Genomic DNA, 25,657 nt, shown 5'->3' with positions numbered 1-25,657 from the left:
TGGAGCAGATGCCAATTCACACCACACGGTATGGGGCATCACTAACTGCAATGCAAGAGGTGAGTCTTTACTATAGTTTATTCTTGGAACCGAGTTGACGATACTAAACCTAGGAAACAATCTTACATTTATAAATAAAAATTGTAGGGCGGTAATAGACATTACACTAAGCACTACGCATATTGCAAACTTTATTAAACCGAGCTCGACAGCTGCAGTCACTTAAGTGCGGCCAGTATCCAGGAGATAGTAGGTTCGAACCCCACTGTCGGCAACCTTGAAGATGGTTTTACATGGTTTCCCATTTTCACACCAGGCAAATGCTGGGGCTGTACATTCTGTACCTTAATTAAGGCCACGGCCGCTTCCTTCCCACTCCTAGCCCTTCCCTGTCCCATTGTCGCCATAAGACCTATCTGTGTCGGTGCGCTGTAAAGCAAATAGCAAAAAAAAAAAAAAATTATTAAAGACTGGAAGGTGCTGGAGGAACCATCATTGGCAGACCACCAGCACATCCAATTTGCAATAGATGCAAGACTATGTGGGATTGAGATGTGCAGAGACCCAAAAAGAACTAACGGGGATAGATACAGAGAAGTTCTTGGGAAGGCTGTACAAAAAATTCCAACTAACGTGAGAGGACAGAAAGAATTGGATGAGGAAGGGGAACTATTAGAAGAGGCTGTTATAGACTCATTCCATGAATACTGTCCTCTCAAAGAAAAAAAACACCAAAAAAGAAGGTGGTGGAACAAAATGCCAAAATGAAAAAATAGGTTAGGATGTTGTATAGAATATCATCTAGAAATGGTATGTGGAACGTATATCATAGGGAACTCACTGAGTATAACCTGAGATACGGAAAGCTAAAAGAAAATCTCGGAGACTGTTCTGTGAGAAAGTGGAATCACACACTGAAACAGCAAGGCTCCAGAAGGTTCTGAAAGCAACCCAAATAAATCAAGTGGGGACACTGGAGAAATCAGATGGGTCATTTACTCAGGCAGGGAGTGACACGCTGGAGATGCTAATGGCGTGTCACTTTCCTGAGGCTGAGGAGAAGACAGAAGAAGAAACGGTTGGAACAGAGACCGGAGCTCGAAGAGCAGACTGGAACTGTGCCAACAGAATAATAAAACATAACCATGTAAAATGGGTAATCGACACATTTCATCCTATAAAGGCTCTGGGGCCAGATGAGATACTTCCGATTTTCCGTGGTTTCCCATTTTCACACCAGGAAAATGCTGGGGCTGTATAATTAAGGCCACAGCCGCTTCCTTCCAATTCCTAGGTCTCTCCCATCCCATCACCGCCATAAGACCTATCTGCGTCGGTGCGACGTAAAGCCAATAGCAAAAAGAAAAGATACTTCCGATACTCCTACAGGAAGGACGGGAGATTAGGGTACGTGCTGGAAGCTAAAGCAGTATTCATACCTTAGCCTGGAAGGGTAAATTATGCCCAAGCCAAAGCATACAGACCATTATTTTTAACCTCCTTCATGCTGAAAGCAATGGAGAAAATTCTGGATAAATATATCAGAAGAACAGTGCAATTGAACTCAACGTTGCATGAAAATCAGTTTACATATAGACCTGGCAAATCCACTGAAGTAGTACTCCACCAGTTGGTTTGTAAACTAGAGGAACAAACCAAACCAAACCCCATGGCACTACAGCCCTTGAAGGGCCTAGGACTACCAAGCGACCGCTGCTCAACCCGAAGGCCTGCAGATTACGAGGTGCCATGTGGTCAGCACGACGAATCCTCTCGGCCGTTATTCTTGGCTTTCTAGACCGGGGCCGCCATCTCACTGTCAGATAGCTCCTCAATTCTAATCACTAATCGAACCAGCCCTCAGGTCCAGGTAAAAATCCCTGACCTGGCCGGGAATCGAACCCGGGGCCTCCGGGTAAGAGGCAGGCACACTACCCCTACACCATAGGGCCGGCAAACTAGAGGAAAGGCTAGAATATAAAGAAACTGTACTGGTGGCATTTCTAGATATAGAAGGAGCCTTCAGCAATACAACCTATGTCTCTATGATCAAAGAACTGGGAAAGAGCAAGGTGAGTAAAACCGTCATCAAATGGATTAAATCCATGTTAGACGGAAGGAAGATAAAAGCAACCCTGTTTGAAGAAACGCTGACAGTTAGGGCCACCCGAGGCTGTGCTCAGGGAAGTGGTTCTTTCGCCTCTACTGTGAAACCTCGTGGTGAACAAAATCATAGCTATGCTCAACGAACACAGTTTTTATACACAAGGATACGCAGATGACCTACTGATTGTGGTACGAGTTAAGGGGATGAGTGTTATTAAGGACCTCATGCAAAGATCACTTAATCTTGTGGAGAACTGGTGTTGGGAAGAACAACTATCATGATGTAGATGTTGATTCCCATAGGGAACCTAAAATATTTGTCCTGAATGAGTAAATTCTACATCATTTGATGGCCAGGCGGGCATCTATTTTTGGAAATGAGACATAGCTCTCATAGTGCATTGGCACTGCTGGTGGCTTCAAATAGCCTATGCAGTGGCCTCCACGGTATGCACTAACCTTGCGTCTTGGGTGGTGTGCTAAATCCCAACTGACGAGCCTAACTTAGCACACGAGGGCGAAACGCAGGCAACCAAGAATGAGTTCGCTGAAAATTTATAATGTCCAATAACGGACCATTATATTGGTATTATGAACAACTATCAGTCAACCCGAACAAGATAACTCTGGTCCCTTTTACAAGAAGGAGAAAATTATAGGGAAAGAGATCACTGAAGCTATTTGAACAAGATATACGAGGGTCGAGTCATCAGTCATGGCAACTATTTTTTTCTTGCAAACAGGATACAACACGGAAAATCTAAGATATGCATTTGGAAATATAGGACATATACTTATGCACAGTGCCTGAAGACATATTCCAACTTCAGGAGATTCTCGTAGGAAAGTGACAGAACACAGGCTATTGGTAAACATTGTTTTATTATGGTATAGACAGCAAAGGACACGTCTCCACTGGTTACAGACCTTTGAAATAATCACCCAAGGTTTCCACTGTGAGTTGCCAGCAGTGGGGCAGGCGCTGAATACCATTCGATGTATGTGTACTGCTAACATGTGACACCTCTCTCCGAAATGCTGTTACGATGTTCTCTTTGTTAGCAAACCGTTGTCCATGTAATGGCTTCTTGACTTTGGACATTAGATCATAGTTAAATGGGCTCAGATCAAGCGAATAAGGCAGGTGTGGAAGAACCTACGATCGTTGCTCCTGCTTGTTGACTTCCATTTTGTGATGCTCTCACTCACACACTGAAATTGAGGGTATGCTTACACCCACACTGTTGCTTATATACACCATTTAGTGGCATCATACGCAAGTACATACCCTATGTTTCCAAATGCATATCTTAGATTTTCCGTGTTGTCTCCTGTTCGCAAGAAAAAAATAGTTACCATGACTTATGACTCGACCTATGTATATATGGAAGAACAGGCACTGCGCCTAGGTGTCGTGTTAGATAAAAATCTAACCTGGAATCCACATATAGAAAGGAACATAACCCGGGCCAAGAACTTGCTGTATGCATGTAAAAGAGCCGTCGGGAAGACCTGGGGCCTAAGACCACCAATGGTAATGTGGATATACACAATGATCATTAGACCGTTGATGGCCTACGGTGCAATCATCTGGTGGCATGAAGTAAGTCAAGGGAAAGTTAGCAGAAGATTGGATAGCCTACAGAGAATGGCATGCATAGCCATAACTGGGGCTATGAGAACTACGCCGACAGAAGCCTTGAATACTTTACTAGACCTCCCATCACTATGCAATTTCACAAAAGGACAGACTAGAATGAGTTCATACAGAATGGCACAATCAGAGTGCTGGAATGCACAAAGACCCAATCTAAGACACTGTAAAATTAACAGAGTAATAATAAAGGAAGTTTTACACATGCCTTCTGATCATATAATACCAAAGTACAACTTTGAAAAACCGTTTGAGACCCAGATAATAAAAAAAGAAGACTGGGATATCAACAAATGGAATACTGAAAAAGAGGATACAGTGTGGTGGACTGATGGCTCCTCATACACGCCTGGTGTTTCAAGATGGTTTTTTTTTTTTTTTTTTTTTTGAATGGTCGAAACAGGAATTTGAGCTTCTGGTGTGTGGTGAAAACTGGAATTATAATTATTGTACTTCCTAAGAAAGCGCCCTATTCTGTCAGTTATACCTGCCTTGTAAGGAAGGAATACTTTTTACTGTAGTCCTGGTTGGTACTATGCCTGTTAGGCTCCTTGATTCTCACAGCTCGTGCTACGTCCCCTGACGTATAGCCATTTTTCTTCATGGACGTTGTCAGTTCTCTTAATGCATTTGAGCGGTTATCAGCGTCTAGTAAATAACGTTCGAAGGACAGCTGCTTTTGGCATGGGTGGTGATGTGAGGACTTATGAAGGTATCTTTCAAAATGTGTAGGTTTCTTGTACATTGCATGGCCTAGTGTACCATCGTTCTTCTTGTATACTAACACATCAAGAAAAGGTAATTTACCTTAATTTCGACTTCCATTGTGAACTTGATCTTACTGTTAATGGAATTTAGGTACTCCAAAAATTCATTTAATGTTTCCCTTCCATGTGGCCAGACCGAAAATGTGTCATCCGCGTAACGATAGAAGCACTTAGGTTTCAATGTCAGTGTAGTTATTGCAGATGTCTCAAAGTGTGACATGATACCTGCATGGATCAAGATTAAACATCATATGCAAACTAATGGAGCCAAGAAGATTCTGGCAGAAGCCAGAAGACGTTTGCTGAGAAATCAAATTCAACAAACTAGGAGGGACTTGAATAAGTACAATTACACTCAGTCTTTTCATGGAGATTAGCATTAACTTGCATACTGAACATTGGGCCTTGATAGACAAGATAACATACGAGTAGGCCGAACGTGTAAAAGAAAAGAAATTTCAGAAAATGGTCCAACGTAAACCACCGGAATTAGATTATAACAAGGTCATAGTAAATATGTTTGATAAAGTACTAAACCAAAACTCAGTAACAGTGCTAAAGAAAGGTTTTAACTTCGCTGTGGTGCCGAGAAAAATCCCAGTAGAGAAGATTGTCTGTGGGGTAGGGTGTGCCATCAGAGATTTGCCATTAAACAAGGTGGAAGAAATTCAAGTTGTATCTTACGTGCTGAAAAAAGCAAAGCCACCACCTCAAAATCTGACCAAAGGTGAACTGGGAGCTTTGTTACAAAAACGAAACATGCTTATGTTGGACAGTTACCGAGGACATACAACTGACGCCGTAAACGATATGATGAGGAAAGGAAAAACCGATCTTGCGAAAATTCCCGGAGGACTTAAGGAAGTGATAAAAATCATTGTTATCCGTATTGAAGATACTGAATGTAGGATGTTAAAAGGTTTGTTTTTTTCACCTATTCAATACATATAAATTTTATAATTTAGGAATTTATTGTAGATTCCACTTGAGACCACAGAAGTCAACTAAAAGATTAAGCGGAAGTCTCAACCCGCAACATTTTTCCTAATTAGCAATTACCCACTATTAACTGTCACCATTGTTGCCGTTCAAACGCACGGATTACCCATGAATCTCCAGCCACACTGACCAGTCTCCATCCCGATCTCGGCGCTGCAACTGGAAAACTTTCAGTTTGATGCCTAAAAAACCTCATACGGCTATGAAAATTTTCCCTACCCCCGGTGATTTTTAACTAAAATAAACTGCTCTACATATTTCTGAAATGTCAATGCTATTTCCTTCTTCCAACCTCTAAAACATCAGGACGCACTTGGTACTAAAATTTTTTTTTATCCTTGCGCACCAACTGCTCTTGTGTAAATATGTATTTAATTGTAAATTCTCAACTATTCAATTAGATAATGTAATCACTATATAGTTACCAACCATTGACATTAGTTTTTATTTACAAACATTTACGCTGAATGTTAAATGTAAATATTTTTTAAAACTTTTTCTCAACTGTTCAATAGAACAATGTAAATACTGTATAGTTACCAACCTTTGACATCAATTGTAGGTTAAAAACATTGACGCCAAACACTACACCTTTTCTCCCTTAATTGTTATAATGTAAATATTTTTAACTTTTTATTATCATATGATTGCGTCAACTGTTTCTCCAGAGCACCACTGCAGAACTCTACTATGTTAATTTTAGGCATTGGTGCTGACCTTTCATTTATAAACCTACATGTTCAACCATCACTTTTGTGCAACTATTTCCCATACTTAATTTTTGTATGTTGTTAATAATATGTATTAATTTGTACATGTCTACTGCTAACCAGTTACCTGATTTTTTACCTTGAGGTGATATTTTGACTGATGATGCCCTCAATGAAGGGCGAAACATGTCTCAAGTGGAATCTACAATAAATTCCTAAATTATAAAATTTATATGTATTGAATAGGTGAAAAAAACAAACCTTTTAACATCCTACATTCAGGACTTAAGGAAGCTAATGAATTTTGCAAAGACGACAGTATATTTATAATTCCGTCTGACAAGGTTAATGTTTCAGTCATCATGAATACAGATGATTACAAAACAAATATGAACGACCTACTAGAAGAAGAAACGTATAAGAAAGTAAGGAATCCCACTAAGAAAATTAATACACAAGTCACCCGACTAGTGAAGAGCTCAACACTTCCAGAACACTTGTGGAAGACCTTACTAAATTCAGACCCGGTGCCTCCAGTCATTTATGGCCTCCCAAAATAACACAAGAATGACGTGCCACTAAGACCAATCATGAGTGCCATTGGTTCTGCGACCCATGAGTTAGCCTGTTATATTTCATCACTGTTACCGCCAGAAACAGGGAAGATAGAACATCACGTTAAAGATTCGAAACATTTCTTACAGAAGTTACGTGAGCTACGGTTGGACAAAAGTGACATCCTGGTAAGTTTTGATGTTACGTCACTTTTTACTAATATACCAGTAGAAGAAATGCTTGCTTACATCATTACAAGATATTAGAATCATTCCGTATTGACGGTTTTCACTTTACAATGGCGAAAAATGAGAGTATCCTCCTATTCAATACATCATATATTCCGTCATTAGACGGAGCAAACAAATTCAAACATGTTTCGACTCGCTTGAGCCATCTTCAGTGAAAAAATTAGGGGGGTTGGAATAATTTACATAATATAAGTTGAAAAAATGCTAAATAACATAATGAAAGAGCAAATGAAAAAAAAAAAAGAGAGCCTAGATGGAAACAAAATTAGCACAAATATACAATATTTACATCAATATGCAGAGCAAAAACAACTTATTGCGACAAAATTCAGTGAAACAGGTGTTAATTTAAAATAATAATTGAAACTAAAAACTGCATTAACCTAACAAATGATGCAGATGGAAATGAATAATAGTAGCACATGGTGAGGTTGTGGACCTCATAGTTTACAAATTATTGGTTTAGTAAAAATGACAAAACAGTTTGAAATTGCTGTCAAAATCATCCTAGTAGAAACTCATCACATCAAATTGGTCAGGAGGAGAGCGGTAGCAAACATTTTCGAGAAACCAAGCCTGATATAACCTGCAGGCAAAAAGCCTGTGACAAGGAGAAAAAACACCAATGAAATTTAAGGCTATAGAAATAGCAGTATTCTCAATATGTTCTCAATCTAGCGGTCCCTTTCTTCATTATTGTTTCGTAATGTTGGCTGGTGTCTTGCCTTATTATAAAGGGGTCGGAAGGGCCGCGTATAAAAATTGAGAAGCTGTGTTAGGTAGAAGACAGATGCATAGTAAACTGTAAGAAATCTAGTGGAAACTGTCAATGAAGAACTAATCTGTAATGGAAAAAAATGAGGTTGTATGAGAAACATGGGTTGATAAGTAAAAAGTGTGGAATGGTTGTGAAGAAAGCTTAAACTTACGGTGTGCAGTAGGAGGTTGTCCTCTCTAATGGCCTGGCCTTCTCAAAGTAACGGTCTCGTTCGCGTGATTGAGTCTATTGTTGGTTTGGCTGTGTTTGCTAGGATGGAAGGAGCGGAGGGGGAAGGGGAGGTGCAGGGCTGGTTTGAGGAAGGGAGGGGTGGTGAGTTGGAGAGATGGAGGTGGGGTTTGTTTGGCAAATAGATGGAATGAATGTTTCAAGAGGATGTTAGTTTACTCGCTGACTTCTAAAGCTCGAATGGCGTGGCCTTCTCAAAGTGATGGTCTCGGTCGCGTGATCGAGTCTATTGTTGGTTTGGCTGTGTTTGCTAGGATGGAAGGAGCGGAGGGGGAAGGGGTGGTGCAGGGCTGGTGTGAGGAGGGGGAAGTGGTGGTGAGTCGGGGAGATGGAGGTGGGGTTTGTTTGTGTTATGGAAATTCTGACAAATGTATGGAATGAATGTTTCAAGTAGGATGTTCTTTTTCTCGCTGACTTCATTTAAATTGTGAGTGGGGTTCATAAACTGATCTAAATCGATGTGGATGCTCTCGAGAACGTTGAGCAAGGTGCCTTTTTGCTCATAATGCAAGATCTTCAATAGATAAAGACCTGAAGATCCACATCGATCCACTGAAGATGGCTCAAGCAAGCCGAAACATGTTTGAATTTGTTTGCTCCGTCTAATGACGGAATATATGATGTATTGAATAGGAGGATACTCTCATTTTTCGCCACTGTAAATTGCTTACATCAGACAATACCTGCCTGAGGACTTGACAAATCTGGCAGCAGTTTGTTTAAAACCTACTTACTTCTACTACAAAGGGGAAAATTATGAACAGGCAGAAGGAGCAGCAATGGGTTCACCTCTGCCACCAGTGGCTGCTAATATTTTTATGGAACACTTTGAGATTGCTGCATTAACTACAGTGCTACTGAAACCTAAGTGCTTCTATCGTTATGCAGATGACACATTTTCGGTCTGGCCACATGGAAGGGAAACATTAAATGAATTTTTGGAGTACCTAAATTACATTAACAGTAAGATCAAGTTCACAATGGAAGTAGAAAATGAAGGTAAATTACCTTTTCTTGATGTGTTAGTATACAAGAAGAATGATGGTACCACTAGGCCATGCAATGTACAAGAAACCTACATATTCTGAAAGATACCTTCATCAGTCCTCACATCATCACCCCTGCCAAAAGCAGCTCTCCTTCAAATGTTATTTACTAGACGCTGATAACCGCTCAAATGCATTAAGAGAACCGACAACGTCTATGAAGAAAAACGGCTATACGTCAGGGGACATAGCACGAGCTGTGAAGATCAAGGAGCCTAATAGAGATAATACCAACCAGGACTACAGTAAAAAGAAGAAAGTATTCCTTCCTTACAAGGCAGGTATAACTGACAGAATAGGGCGCATTCTTAGCACGCACAATAATTACAATTCCAGTTTTCACCACTGACGGGAAGCTCAAATCCCTGTTTCGACCATTCAAAGATAAACCACATTTTGAAACACCAGGCGTGTATGAAGTTCCATGTGGTTCTGGATGCTCATATACTGGCATGACGAAAATGCTTGTCAGCACCAGGGTGAAAGAACACATCAGGTCAGTAAAGAATGTCACTCTTTCATCCTCCACGGAGAGTGTCATAAGCCTGTCTGCCATAGCAGAACATTTCTATAGTACAGACTATGAAATCCTCTTTGATCAGGCGAAGGTCATCGCGGCTGTAAAAGATTTCTATGCTCGACTGGTAAGGGAAGCCACAGAGAGAGAGCTGCGCCCAAATAATATCAACAGGGTAGATGGCTTCAAATTATCAAATACATGGAGACCTGTACTGCAGAAATATGTGCATAACACCATGGCACAGAGGGACACACTCAAGAAACTGTCGACAGAGGGCGGTGAATCACAGCTCGACGATCCTTGAGTCCGATTAGTGGGGCAGGCCGTGGATAGTACAGTCATGACTTCTACATTCCTTCGAATTTCTTAGCTCACTGTCGGAGGCAGAACTTCACATGCCCTGATGAAGGCCAATGCAATTTGGCTGAAAGGTCGGCTTCATTAAATAAATAATTTAGTGGTTTTAATCCAGTATTCTTTTATTTCTTTACGTGAATATTGTTTTGTTTTGCTGCATACTTGGAATAGAAAATTCTGCTTGAAACTTGAACTGTAGCAGAAGCATTTAAGGAGTAATCCCTTACTGAAAGGACCTATTGTCTTAAACTGTTGGGTTGTGATACCAACTCCACTTAACTCCAGGTTATGTTGTGGAAATATTTACTACTTCATTAAAAATAAGATTGATGATATCTTTCATTTACCTTCGTTAATTATTTCTTTGGTGGTATGTCCTGGTGAAGGGGCTACCCAAAGTAATCTAATCTGGTAGGTATGGTACCTTGCTCTCCAGAATATTAATTAATTAATTAATTAATTCTAATTAATCTTATGGATTTTGTATGGACTCTATTTGAGTTCCCTTGAGCCGTTGATTTCTATGAGAATGGTATTTATTGAAAGTATCTGATTCTTAGTTTCTGTTCACTGCAAACTTTAGTTGATTTAGACCTTACTGTTAACACCTTAACAGGAATATTAGTATCATTTATCTATGTTTATCCCTCTTAATTATCTTTTAATTATTAAAACAACCTCTTCTTTACTTCTTCTGTTTGGCTATTAACCAAAAGAAAATTTATATTTTAATCTTGTTGTTTTTAGAAAAATGTTTTAATTTACTGTTATTTATTCAATTTTATCAAATCAAAAGCAGGCGTTATCCTTCCATGATGACTGTTCTGAACTAATCTCTAATTATATCTGGAATTTCAACTTAACTGATAAGTTTTTAAAATAATTCATGAACTCGAAAGTCATAATTGCACTGATCCATGACCTTACCTTCCACAAACTGACTTCAATAAGGTCAATTGACGCTGATAACCGCTCAAATGCATTAAGAGAACTGACACTTGTTGTTTCTCCTTGTATGTATTACATGTTTGCTGATTGGGGTCTCAGTGACACTGTGTTACATTTTATTGTTTGATTTACTCTGGGTGTCAATGTCAGTGTACTTTCACGATTTGTTAATTTTTATCTAGCCATGTCACAGTGCACAGTGAGGCATTACAGTGTTAATTTATCTACCACGTTACTGTGTTATTAACCGCCACATTACACCACCGTATCAGAGTTGCCATAATGAGGACGTCAGAACAATGTTGGAGGTTTTGCATCCAAGATAATATTCTCCGCCCATGTCCACGCTTCCTTTACCTTCTGTTATTAGTTGAATCAGGCTGCATTTGTCATTTAGAAAGACACAACCGAAAAAGGCTGCTTTCCTCTGTTTTGCAAGGGTTAAGACTTCATATGATTCTCCAGCATGACACAGCACCTCTTCATTGGGTGACGTGGTCTACCCATTGGTTCCAGAACATTCAGAAATACAGCCACATTTCAAAGGCCTGGAGTCAGTTCATTGACAAAACCTACATGGAATGGTTCCGATCAAAACATTAACACCGATCTGGTACACTATCAGGAGCTGAAATCTATTGCCAAACGAACAGTAGCAACCAACACACACAATTACATTTGCAACCTCTATGAGCGATTGAAATAACCTGAAGGAGCCAATGATTTCTATAGACTTGCCAGATCTTATCTTCATGCCAGTGAAGATATTGGTCATGTCATCCACATCAAGGATGAACATGGACAGCTCTTTCAAAACTCAGCAGATATACTGCATGAACACTTTAATGCCATTTGGAATGAGGAGTTCCCACATCCTCTAACCCCACAACCAATCCAGTACAGAGTGCAGTTCCACACATCACACCTGCCGAGGTTGCAGCTACCATCTGTGGAATGAAAAACAACAGAGCAACTGGACCTGATGACATCCCTGTCAAAGTGTGAAAGGAGATGAAAACAATGTAGGACTGAATTTTTAGCAGAATTCTTCAACAAATGCATTGAAGACAATGAGATACTATCCACCTAAAAGACCAGTATCACCATACCAATCTGGAACGACAAGGGTGACGTTACTATCTGCGCTAACTACCACCCAATTCACCTCCTCTGTCACACCATGAAAATCATTGAGTAGGCGATTGATACACACCTACAAAGCATCATTACTGTCTCATCATAAACCAGTGTGACTTTTTTAAAGGCTGTGGAACAACAGATGCAATCCCTGCTCTCTGGTTGTTGGCGAGAGACACAGAGAGAAGGGAAGAATGGTCCTTATGGCTTTTCTACATTTAGAAAAGGCATTTGACCAGGTCCCCCATGAACTCATTTGGTATTCACTCCATACCCATGGTGTCCCAGAGGAATATGTCCATTGATTTCAGCTCCTCTACAACAACTCTACAAGCTCTGCCTGCCATGCAGCTGGCGTCACAGCACCATTTGACATTTGAGTGGTTATTCATTAAGGGTCCAAACATTCACTATTCTTTTTCATCCTTGGCATGGACAAGATTACCATGGACCTGCAAACACCCCATCCATGGACCCTTCTCTATGCAGATAATTTTATGCTGGCTAGCAAACTTACAAAACAGGCTTAATGAATTTGTTACCAAGTGGAAAACAAGACTGGAAACATTTGGATTGCAGCTAAACCTCGCACCCAGACAAACGACACAATACTCATCAACGACAACCCACTACCAAAGACATTTGCGTTCTGTTAATTTTGGCTCCTGCATGACAGATGATGGTGACACAGTTTTAGACGCTCGAGCATGAGTTAACACCACCTGGTTGAAGTGGCGCCATGTCGCAAGTCCCTTGTGAATGCTAGATCCCCTGTCTCAAATCTAAGATCTACCGCATAGTTGGCCACCCAGTGATACTGTATGGGGTGGAATGTTGGCCTGTGACACATTACAGAAATGCGCTTGCTGAGATGGACGCTGGGAGTCACACTACTAGACCACACCAAAAACAAAGAGGTCAGGAACACTCTTAGAATTGCCCTGATTCCCAACAAAATGAGAGAGGCAAAACTGAGGTGGTATGGTTACGTGGTCGAAGTTGACGCAGAATCTATCGCAAAATGAACACTTATTTCTCAGCCCACATGGACAATGACCTCGAGCCAACCTAAAAAGTGGTAGACGTACTGCCTGAGGGAGAACACAAGAGCTGCAGGTGTTCATCCTCCTGAAGCTGAAGACCAGGGAAAATGGAGGGTAAAATGCAAGAAGGCAGACCCTACATAAGATGGAAAGGAGAAGAAGAAGAGCAAAACTTCCCATATTTTTCACAACATTTTTCAGTAACTTATGGTTTGTCTCTATCTTCAGCTATTTAACATTCCTAGGTCCCAGACTGAATCTGACACACACTTATTTTTTATTTTCATCTGTGTTAAAGAACTCAAAATTGAATGATAAACATGCACTATTTCAAGTAAACAAGAAAACAAGCACAAGTGTTTATAAACAAAATACTTAAACTAAAGGCAAAAAGTCGATTAATATGAGAAAGGGTATTCAGATAACAAATCATCAGTGTGTTGCTACAGGACAGACAATGGCAATAGGAACATTGATAGGAAGGGAATGTCAAAGACCATGATGAAAATTATTAATAATACATCAAAAAAACAAAATTATTCAACAACAGGTACATAGTGTTCAAGACAATTCTTATTTTTATACTTGAACAAGTGAATATGAACTCCAGCACCAATTTCATGCATAATTTTCCCTAACAAAAAATTTAAAATACTCATGCATTATTTAAAAAACAGAAAGATTTTATCTTCATCAATATTGTTTTTTATACAACGTATCTCATAGACAAGCCACCTCATGCACCCTACCACGATGTGCAATGTGTACAATGATTTTTCTATTCACCTGAAGTTCATTACGAAGACTAGTATTTGAGTGATTACTGTCTGGTGGTGACACAGGAACTACAAATTCACTAGGACTTACGACAGATCTGGGCCCAGGTTCTAATGATGCAAAACCAAATGATGTAGGACCAGTAGATCTGGAAAATTAAAAATACACCATTTAATGATAAAGGCTAAAGACCTTCAACCACATTAATTGACATAAGAACTTGTCATCCTCATGATGTGAAACACATTAAATCTCAACTATAATTCCTATTTTCAATTTTCAACCAGGTCCTTGAGGAGAGTCTTTGCAGGAGTGTAGATAAATACTTAATAATAACTTGCTTTACATCTTACCAACATTTACGGTTTTCAGAGACACCAAGGTGCTGGAATTTAGTCCCACAGAAGTTCTTTTACGTGCCAGTCAATCTACCAACATGAGGCTAACGTATTTGAGCACCTTGAAATAACACCGGACTGAGCTAGGAACAAACCTGCCAGGTTGGGATCAGAGGACCAGCACCTCAACTGTCTGAGCCACTCAGCCTGGCATATAAATACTTGTACAGTGGTAGCTATAAATTCACTTTAGAGTCTCAAAACATCTTATGTCATCAGCATTGTGTTCTTGAGTGCATATAAACAGAGGTTTTAACCTATGGGACAGTGTGTAACTGTCCAGGCCTAAGATTGTGGGAAGTGCACTTAACACACACCATAATGTACACAACCTGAGAATTAGCATGTGTAAAATTTTCTCGGGGAGAGAGAAGCCCCAAGGTAGCAACTGTTAATGTTGAGAATCCACCCAAGATCTCCACAAGATTATGACAGATTTTTTGTTTACAGACTGTTACATTAGATGGTGAAAAAGGAGCATTACTAAGAACTAGTGAATACATTCTAAATTCACTTTGACCCTTTCATAGGCAAATCGTAGCCACAAGGTTGTCACCACAGATTTTTTTTTTTTTGTTTTACGCCGCACCTACACAGATAGGTGTTATGGCGATGATGGGATAGAGAAGGCCTAGGAATGGGAAGGAAGCGGCCGTGGCCTTAATTAAGGTACAACCCAGCATTTGCCTGGTGTGTAAATGGGAAACCACAGAAAACCATCTTCAGAGCTGCCAACAGTGGGGTTCGAACCCACTATCTCCTGGATGCAAGCTCACAGCTGCGCGCTCCTGAACGCACGGCCAACTCGCCCGGTGTCAACATAGATAAGCCTTATGGCAACAGAATGGTGAAATAGGAAATGGCTAGAATCAAGAAGGAGGTGACCGTGGGAAACCATAAAAAATATCTTTAGGACTGCCAACAGTGGGGTTCGAACCTTCTATCTTCCGAATACAAGCCGACAGCTGTGTAACCCAAACCACGCAGCCACTCGCTTGAGTTGTATTTTCTTATGCAGTACATACTCATCATGAAATCAGCTGATGTCATTCGAATGTAATTTGTCTGGCTTGAAAAGTAAGCTCCATTAAACAAAGACTTGCTTTTCTGCTAAATAGTAGTAATAAATATTTCTGTGATACCTGTAATAATGCTACCCAACTCCGTTAAGAGTCTTTGAGCATCTGCAATTCATAAGGATGATAGCTCTATAGCATTTATTTCTCAGGTCCCATGATAGTCTTGAGATTTGGGGCAGGACTAAACTTCCATGTTTCAGGGTAAAGTTTGTCACTATCACCTTGTGTTCCCTACTAACTGCCTTAGGTATTTTTAGTGATGTGTTTCCTATGTTCTTCATATTACTTAGCACTAAGTTGACTGCACAATTACTTTGCAAGTTTGCACGTAGTCGATAATGGAAGCGGAATAAACACGGCAGAGTTTGGGATAAGCGATTTCCATTCCCCTACTTGAATAAATATTTTGAATTAGTTGGGTGGCCATGATCATTAAGGCATCAAGTCTATATGGTGTGACACCATGGTTAGCCAGTTCGAGTCCCACTGGTCAAAAAAATTTCACCATCAGAATGTTGGCCAACAGGGTAGGAGAGGTTGTGGTATACAAACCTCTCCACAGTGCTCATATGGAGTAAGAGCATATGACGCTGTTGATGGTAATTTGTTCGTCGGATGGGGATATAAAGCCTTTATAACACCACTTGGTGCTATTCAACAGGAGTAGGCTATATGCCGGCACCAGGATTCACTCTCTCCCTTCCTACAATCATATATCACATCATTAATTTCATCTCAATAATTCCTCTGATGAGGTTGACGTCAGGAAGGGCATCCGGTCGAAAAAACTCGCAACAAAGATTCATCTCACTTCATACCCAACCCCATAGAGAAACAGGACAAGGGTTGGACATACATACATACATATAGTTGGCCCTCAAAATAATAAGAACATGAGTGTGAAATGCAAACTTCGGTTGAGAAAATTTTTTGAAAATTCCAAGGTACCATGTTTAGTTTTACTGAGTAGTCTCTCTATGCTAAAAAAAAAAAAAAAATACAAAGTGAAGTAGGAATAATAGCTTTCTCTTCACATAGTTAAGTATCATTCAAATGCCGCGAGAAAAATATGTCAGTGATTTTCTAAACACTTGCATTCTGTGAAGTAATTGCAATTGTAACTTTACTGATTACTTGTTAAGTAATTTGTAAGTGTAATGGAGTAAAATATTTCTGGCGACAATGGGATAGGAAAGAAAGCGGCCATGGCCTTAATTAAGGTACAACCCCAGCATTTGCCTAGCGTGAAAGTGGGAAGCCGCGGGGAAAAACATCTTCAGGGCTGCCGATAGTGGAGTTCAAACCCACTATCTCCCAGATGCAATCTCACAGCTGCACGCCCGTAAGCGCACGGCCAACTCACCCGGTAATTTCTTTTTTTCTTAACCTAAAACTAGGTGTGTTATATATGTGAGTAAAATATAACAACAAGATTTACGATAGAAACTATTGACAATTATAAAGAAACTATATCTACATATGTACCATTTAGAACAATACTTCTGTTTCATTCAGACAAAGTCTGTCTCCATGGCTAATTGGTTAGAATGTTGCCCTTTGGTCCAGGGGTTCCACGTTCGATTCCTAGCTGGGCTGAGGATTTTAACCTTCACTGAGGGCTGGGTATGTGTGTGTGTGCTGTCTTCAGCATTAGAATTCATCATCATACATAGGTCCCCATCCTCACAGATGCACAGGTCGCCTATATACCGTCAACTCAAAAGACTTGCACCAGGCCTCATTGTTGTTGTTGTTGTTGTTGTTGTTATGCAGACAAAAACAACAGCAACTCACTGGTCCTTCAGTAATTACTCTTTTCATCAGTCATGTTCAGTTTATGTTGAGTAATGTTCAATGGCAAATTGAAGAAGAAATAAGTTTGATCCTCGTTACCAATTTTTGATAGTTTGTAACTGTTCTTTTTCATTAGCCTAATTATAGATTTCAAACTTCTACAATCTTGGTGTAAAAATACTTTTGCGTGCATTGACATAATGATGTGAGATTCGCAAGTGATAACTAGGGTCCCAAAATTTGATATGTCATATTATTTATTACTTTACAAATAAAAAAATCTTATACTGTCCTCCTTTTCAATACAAAAATCAAGATTGAGATTTATAACACGCAATATTATTTAATTTCTTCTTAGTTCCATTCAAAAACTTCAAAAAAGAATTACATAATATTTAAAGTAAGTAGAAAGTGGATCAGTTGCTTTATGGGGGGAGGGGAAGGGTCATCACTAGGGCTCCAAAGTTTATGACCTAAAATGAGTTAGAAAGAAAGCAAGTACTTACAACCTCAAATACTTTGGAAATATGACCATAATATGACATGACCTTTAAAAGCAAATTTTGCCAAAACATTTATATTCTTTTGCTAGTGGTTTAACATTTTCGGCAATGCAAGGATGGAAATGGGCTAAGACTAAGATAGAAGCCGTGACAATTAAGGTACAGCCCCACCATTTGCCTGGTGTGAAACCACGGAAAACTATCTTCAGGGCTGCAGCGGAGGGGTACGAACCCACCATCTCCTGAATGTAAGCTCACAGCTACGCAACCCAAAACACACAGCCAACTTGCTCGGTTTTAAATATAGTACACGAACCTTTTCTTGATTCCTGAGCTCCATAGTGCTGAATGCGAACTTGGGATCAAGAAAAGATTCGTGTACTATACTTTATTGCCCCTATCATCAACACACTGTATTCCATAGCAGTTAACCCTGGCAACTGTGGTTTTGCTCAAATCTACATACTCATGGTACGTTTTGGACACAGCTCATGGAAAGCCTGCACAACTTCAAAGATGGAATAGCCCATACACATGGCACCAACAACATGGCCGCAATCAAACGTGCCAAGTTCTTGTGTCTTACCCATCCTGTGCTCAACTGTTACTCACATGGCCAGTACAAGGTCTATGACACCGCAGTTGTATACAAATCCGAACTATTACATTTTGCCAAAATAGCAGCTATCTGTAATTTAACTGCTCATCAGTGTAAGTCTACCGCCAGATGAGAAAAACAGGCTGAGCTCAGATAGAGAAGCCAAGTGGAATGTAAAGAGGAGCATCAGATACAAGTGTACAATCAGAGACAAGTTAGTAGACCAACTTGAAACAATAGTGGCAACTGGCAATTTGAAAGGGCAGCATTCTGTCACTAAACAGCTTAGTGGGAAGAACTCTGCAAGACCAAAGCCAGTCAAAGACCAAAATGGTGATGTCCTTACGTCTGAGACTGAACAACTTACCAGATGGACACAACATTTTATAGAGATTCTTAATCATGCCTATAAAGGACCAACCACCTAAACCTCCAATCTCCACTTTACGACCATCGAAAGATGAAGTATATTCTGCCATTCACCAAATGGAAAACTTCCAGTTTAGACAATACCCTGCTGAAGCACTGAAAGGTGATCCTGAACAGATAGCAACTGTAATGGAACTTCTTCTGAGAGTGATTTGGGATACAAGTGAACTTCCAGAAGACTGAAACACATACTTGTAAATGTTCCCAAGAAAACTGAGATTATAAGGCTGCAACAACTAGAGAGACTTTTTTTTCCCTTTACATCGCACTGACACAGATAGGCGATGATGGGCTGGGAGTAAGAAAAAAGTGGCCGTGGCTTTAATTAAGGTATTGTCCTAGCATTTGTCTGGTGTGAAAATAAGAAACCACAGAAAACCATCTTCAGGGGTGCCGACAGTGGGGCTCAAACCCACTATCTCCTAAATGAAAGGTCACAGCTGCATGACCCTAACCGCATGGCCAGCTAACTCGGTGGACATATACAAGTTTGCTATCTATTCCTAGTAGTCTTGACAAGGATAATCCTAAACTGGATCAAAAATTCTAGTGAGCTACAATTAGAACAAGCAAGTTTCAGGAAACTAGTCATTCACAGACCACATCAACACCCCCAGAACCATCACAGAACAGTTTCCTGAGTTACAAGCGTCTTTGTACCTTGTTTGTAGATTTTGAGAAGGCATTCAATTCCATCATATGAAGCCAGGTGTGGAAGTCTATGAAGACTTTGGAACCCCAAGCAAAATTATCTGGCTGACAAAAGCCACATACAATACCTAAGCATGCTAAATTGAATATCAGAGTTCGCGGTCAGAGGCCATCGGTGCGAGAAATTGAGTGACACAGGGTTCCCTCCAGTCTCCTACCTTATACTTAATAGCACTCTATATGGTTCTGAAAAAAAAACATGCATCAACTGAGGGACACAAGTGGAACCAATCACCTAGTCTTGAGGACACATACTATGCAGAAGATTTGTGCCTGCTTGAAGACTTCCAAGCCATGTCAGCAAAACTGGAGACCATAAAAATAGAAGTCAAAACATCAGGGCTCAGGGTCAACCATAAAAAAACCAGGAAATGTGAATCAACTCAAGACGCAGAGATGCTTCCACTGGACAGAGACAACACTGAAAGGTTCTTCTACCCTGGCAAATATATCACACATGATGATGGGGCCTTTGTAGATGTTATGAACCACATCAACAAGACCTCACATAGCTGAAACTTATTTGGAGATCTACATAACTTTGCTGTAATACTAGGTCCTGAATCCTGAATATTTAACAGCAATGTTAAGTCAGTACTCCTATACAGCTGTGAATCATGGAAAGTAACCAAAGAGTTGAACAACAAACTCCAGACCTTCTTGAACCAATGTTTGGGGAACATGTTACGACTAAAGTGACCTAACATGACACCCAGTACCAAATTTTGGGAAATGACCAATCAGAGACCAATAGTAGAATAGGTCTAGAAGAGAAAGTGGAAAAGGATCGGGTACATCTTGAGGCAAAGAGAAGGATCACTTGCAAAGCAAGCTTTGGAGTGGAATACAAAAGGCCAGAAGAAACAAGGTGGACCAAGAATGACATGGAGAAAATCTATAGACTGGAAACTTGTAACTTGTCCCTGCTCTGGCAAACTAACAAATCTGCAAATTGGCAAAAAATTAGGAGAGGTGAAAGAAGTTGTAATTACTCATGTCAAATCAATTTTTATATTTAATAATTGGTTTTATTAGACATACAAAACGAGCTGCAAATGTGATACATTTTTAGAGGGTTAGACATTATATAAATAATAAAATCTAGACCAAAACTACACAACTACACTTTCCCTAGTTTGTCACTTTCGCTAGTTTGTAGTAGTGGGGACGAACTGTGAACATAACTTGAAATGAGGCAAGAGAACTAGTGAAGAACCGAGTGCAGTGGTAACTCCTTGCGGAGGCCCTATGATCCATTGGGAATTAAAGGACTTTATTATTATTATTATTATTATTATTATTATTATTATTGATATAATGTGGTTTATGGCCTGCGTTACTGTAGTCACGTCCTAGGTCGTGAACGATGGGCAATGGCTGAGTGGCGTAGTAAGTGGTCCTGAGAGTCGGAATACCAGTTGCTATGGAATGGGAGTGGGCATCTCGGACATATTATGAGTCATGGCCCTCCTTGTACTCAGGCGGCTAGGACTATACAATCCACCAGTGGTCCATAACCCGTTAAGAGGAGAGATCCTCACTTGGATTATGTGTAAGTAGGATAGCATCCTGCTTCATGAATTTACCGAGCTCAGAACATTTTAAGCAAGCCTCAGACCTATGAGAGTAACGGGGTCCCACTCCCATTTGACAGGCGAGGGACTCCTTGGAAACAACCTGGCAAACAAAATGGAATTCGATGGGGAGCTATCAATATAAATGGGGCTTATGGAAGAAAGAAAGTAGAACTAGCTGAGTCAGCAAAGAGGATGAATTTGGAAGTGCTAGGAGTAAGTGATATTCGGATAAGGGGAGATAACGAGGAAGAGATAGATTATAAAGTGTACTTGACGGGTGTTAGAAAGGGAAGGGCAGAGTATGGGGTAGGGCTGTTTATCAGGAATACTATTGCACGCAACAGTTTCCGTCAGGCACGTAAATGAGCGAATGATATGGGTAGATTTGGTAGTTGGAGGAATTAGGACGAGAATTGTCTCAGTGTATTCACCATGTGAGGGTGCAGATGAGGATGAAGTTGAAAAGTTTTATGAAGCATTGAGTGACATCATGGTCAGGGTCAACAGCAAGGATAGGATAGTGCTAATAGGCGATATCAATGCGAGAGTTGGAAATAAAACTGAAGGATACGAAAGGGTGATTGGTAAATGTGGGGAAGATATGGAAGCTAATATGAATGGGAAGCGTTTGCTAAACTTCTGTGCTAGTATGGGATTAAGAGTTACGAATACATTCTGCAAACATAAGGCTACACATGGGAGGCTAGGGGTACCAGATCCATATTAGACTACATCTTAACCGACTTCAAATTCACGAAATCTCCTAGGAATGTAACCGTTTTCCGAGGATTTTTTGATGATACAGACCACTGTCTGATCTGTAGTGAACTAAGTATCTCTAGGCATAGGATAGAGAAAGTGAAATCTGTCTGCAAACGAATAAAGGTAGAAAATCTCCAGAATGAGGAAACTAGATAGAAGTACATGGATATGATTAGTGAGAAGTTTCGAACAGCAGACAGTAAGCAGGTTCAGGATATAGAAAGAGAATGGGTGGCATACAGGGATCCTGTAGTAGAAACTGAAAGGGAATGCCTAGGGACAACTGTGTGTAAAGATGGGAAAAGGCGAACATCTTGGTGGAATGATGAAGTGAGAGCAGCTTGTAAACGTAAAAAGAAGGCTTATCAGAAATGGCTCCAAACAAGGGCCGAGGCAGACAGGGAACTGTACGTAGATGAAAGAAACAGTGCGAAACAAATAGTTGTTGAATCCAAAAAGAAGTCATGGAAAGATTTTGGTAATAACCTGGAAAGGCTAGGTCAAGCAGTAGGGAAACCTTTCTGGACAGTAAAAAAGAATCTTCAGAAGGGAGGCAAAAAGGGAATGAACAGTGTTTTGAGTAATTCAGGTGAACTCATAACAGATCCCAGGGAATCACAGGACAGGTGGAGGGAATATTTTGATCATCATCTCAACAGAAAAGGAAATCTTCTTGGTGGTGTTGCGAACAGCCAAGCTCATGAGGAGGAGGAAAGTGATGTTGGTGAAATTACGCTTGAGGAAGTGGAAAGGATGGTAAATAAACTCCATTGTCATAAAGCAGCAGGAATAGATGAAATTAGACCTGAAATGGTGAAGTATAGTGGGAAGGCAGGGATGAAATGGCTTCATAGAGTAGTAAGACTAGCATGGAGTGTTGGTACGGTATCTTCAGATTGGACAAAAGCAGTAATTGCACCTATCTATAAGCAAGGGAACAGGAAGGATTGCAACAATTATCGAGGTATCTCATTGATTAGTATACCAGGCAAAGTATTCACTGGCATCTTGGGAGGGTGCGATCAGTAGTTGAGAGGAAGTTGGATGAAAACCAGTGTGGTTTCAGACCACAGAGAGGCTGTCAGGATCAGATTTTCAGTATGCGCCAGGTAATTGAAAAATGCTACAAGAGGTATAGGCAGTTGTGTTTATGTTTCGTAGATCTAGAGAAAGCATATGACAGGGTACCGAGGGAAAAGATGTTCGCCGTACTGGGGGACTATGGAATTAAAGGTAGATTATTAAAATCAATCAAAGGCATTTATGTTGACAATTGGGCTTCAGTGAGAATTGATGGTAGAATGAGTTCTTGGTCCAGGCTACTTACAGGGGTTAGACAAGGCTGCAATCTTTCACCTTTGCTGTTCGTAGTTTACATGGATCATCTGCTGAAAGGTATAAAATGGCAGGGAGGGATTCAGTTAGGTGGAAATGTAGTAAGCAGTCTGGCCTATGCTGACGACTTGGTCTTAATGGCAGATTGTGCCAAAAGCCTGCAGTCTAATATCTTGGAACTTGAAAATAGGTGCAATGAGTATGGAATGAAAATTAGCCTCTCGAAGACTAAATTGATGTCCGTAGGTAAGAAATTCAACAGAATGAATGTTAGATTGGTGATACAAAGCTAGAACAGGTAGATAATTTCAAGTATTGAGGTTGTGTGTTCTCCCAGGATGGTAATATTGTAAGAGAGACTGAATCAAGGTGTAGTAAAGCTAATGCAGTGAGCTCGCAGTTGCGATCAACAGTATTCTGTAAGAAGGAAGTCAGCTCCCAGATGAAACTATCTTTACATCGGTCTGTTTTCAGACCAACTTTGCTTTACGGGAGCAAAAGCTGGGTGGACTCAGGATATCTTATTCATAAGTTAGAAGTAACAGACATGAAAGTAGCGAGAATGATTGCTGGTACAAACAGGTGGGAACAATGGCAGGAGGGTACTTGGAATGAGGAAATAAAGGCTAATTTAGGAATGAACTCTATGGATGAAGCCGTAAGCATAAACTGGCTTTGGTGGTGGGGTCATGTGAGGCGATTGGAAGAGGATAGGTTACCTCGGAGAACAATGGACTCTGCTATGGAGGGTAAGAGGAGTAGAGGGAGACCAAGACGACAATGGTTATACTCAGTTTCTAACGATTTAAAGATAAGAGGTATAGAACTAAATGAAGTCACAGCACTAGTTGCAAATAGAGGATTGTGGCGACGTTTAGTAAATTCACAGGGGCTTGCAGACTGAACACTGAAAGGCATAACAGTCTATAATGATAATGTATGTATGTATTGTTATAATTATTTCATTATGCCGAACTAAAGAGCTCGTTTGAACTTATTTAGTACAATGTTTCTTCTTTTCTTCTCAATATCTCTTCATTCTGTCCATTCTGTATATTTTCTTTTCGGTTTGTCTGCAAATTCATATTTGCTTATGAGGTTTCTAAACTTCACACTATTTTGAACAGTTTGCTCAGTAACAGAAATTTCTTGTAGATCTTTGTTTATTTCTACTAACCAACTGTTGTGTTTTTTCAGGGATAATGCTGGGTTTTGAACTTTCTTTGTCAGCCTATTGTTATCCATTCTGTATGGACCTCCATAGAATTTTAAGTGCTTTTCTATCTGTGATTTGTTCAATTTCCTGTGGTTTCTTTTTCATCCAAATTCCAATTTTGCATTTTGGTCCTAGGATTTTGCTGAGAATTTTTCTCTCTTGCTTTTTTAATATTTTATATTTGTGACCTGCCATCAGTTACCAAGGTTTCGGATGCATAAAGTGCCTCTGGTTCAATGTTTAATGACTGTGTTGTAGTATATAAGTAATAATAATAACAACATAAACGTTTCCACCTTTTCAATACTAAAATATATTCACAAAATTATAAATTACACGGTACCAGTTTCGACCCATCTAGGGGTCATCATCAGCCGTATTGGAGCAAAGATTACTTTTGGCGAAATCCTAAGAAAATGTTATTCTTTAAAATAACATTCTTTAAAATAACATTTTCTTAGGATTTCGCCAAAAGTAATCTTTGCTCCAATACGGCTGATGATGACCCCTAGATGGGTCGAAACTAGTACCGTGTAATTTATAATTTTGTGAATATATTTTAGTATTGAAAAGGTGGAAACGTTTACGTTGTTATTATTATTACTTATATATTATTCTCAGTTCAATACGAATACTGATAACAACATGTTTTGCTCTAAAACAAAGATTGCAAATACAGAAATTGTAAACATCTACAAACCACGTTGTCAACCTTGGAGCCTAAACGAGACCATCCTGAATATACAGCACCCAGCCGTAATCCTTGGAGATTTTAACAGTCAGAACACTAAATGGGGTTATAACTATACCAACAAAGAGGGTCAAGATGTGTCTGAATGGGCTGATGCCGAAGATCTTTTTCTATTGTTTGATGCCAAAGAAAAGGGCTCCTTCCACTCTACCAGATGGAATAAGGACTATAACCCTGATCTGTGTTTTGTATCAAAAGACTCTCTTGGAAGACCTCTACACTGTACTAGGAAAATTCTGAACAACTTTCCCCGAAGCCAACACAGACCAGTGCTTGTCAAAGTCGGCCTGGAAATACCTGCCATCAGATCAGTCCCACTTCCCCGCTGGAATTTTTCCAAAGCTAACTGGTCTAAATTCACCAGCGAACTGGAACATAATGTACAGTGGATTCCTCCTACAACAGGAAATTACGAGCGCTTTGTCAAACTAACATCCGCCATCACGAAAAAGCATATCCCAAGAGGATACAGGAAGGATTATATTCCTGGATGGAACCCAAAATGCAAAGAGCTATACGAGGAATATATGCTCAGCAGTGACCCTGAAATTGCAGATGAACTGATCCAGTCTCTAGATTCATCTAGAAAAGAAAAATGGTTCAATCTCATGGAAAATATGAGTTTTCA

The 25,657-nt window shown here is 40.0% G+C and overlaps 1 protein-coding gene across 29 annotated transcripts in view; it reads right to left on the bottom strand.

The window, feature by feature from the left end:
• syd (JNK-interacting protein syd) overlaps positions 1-25,657 on the bottom strand; it is a 648,626-nt gene that overhangs the window by 591,588 nt on the left and 31,381 nt on the right. For 27 of the 29 annotated variants that reach the window (XM_067136859.2, XM_067136850.2, XM_067136852.2 and 24 more), the window contains exon 4: positions 13,886-14,024. In XM_067136859.2, coding sequence (XP_066992960.2) covers positions 13,886-14,024 — 139 coding nt within the window. The remainder of the gene's footprint in view (positions 1-13,885; positions 14,025-25,657) is intronic. The other 2 variants (XM_067136864.2, XM_067136866.2) reach the window with 1 other exon arrangement.

Source organism: Anabrus simplex, chromosome 1 (assembly GCF_040414725.1).
Source record: "Anabrus simplex isolate iqAnaSimp1 chromosome 1, ASM4041472v1, whole genome shotgun sequence".
Lineage (NCBI taxonomy): Eukaryota > Metazoa > Arthropoda > Insecta > Orthoptera > Tettigoniidae > Anabrus > Anabrus simplex.
The sequence above is the reverse complement of the archived record's forward strand: the minus strand, read 5'-3'. Positions and strand labels throughout refer to the sequence as shown.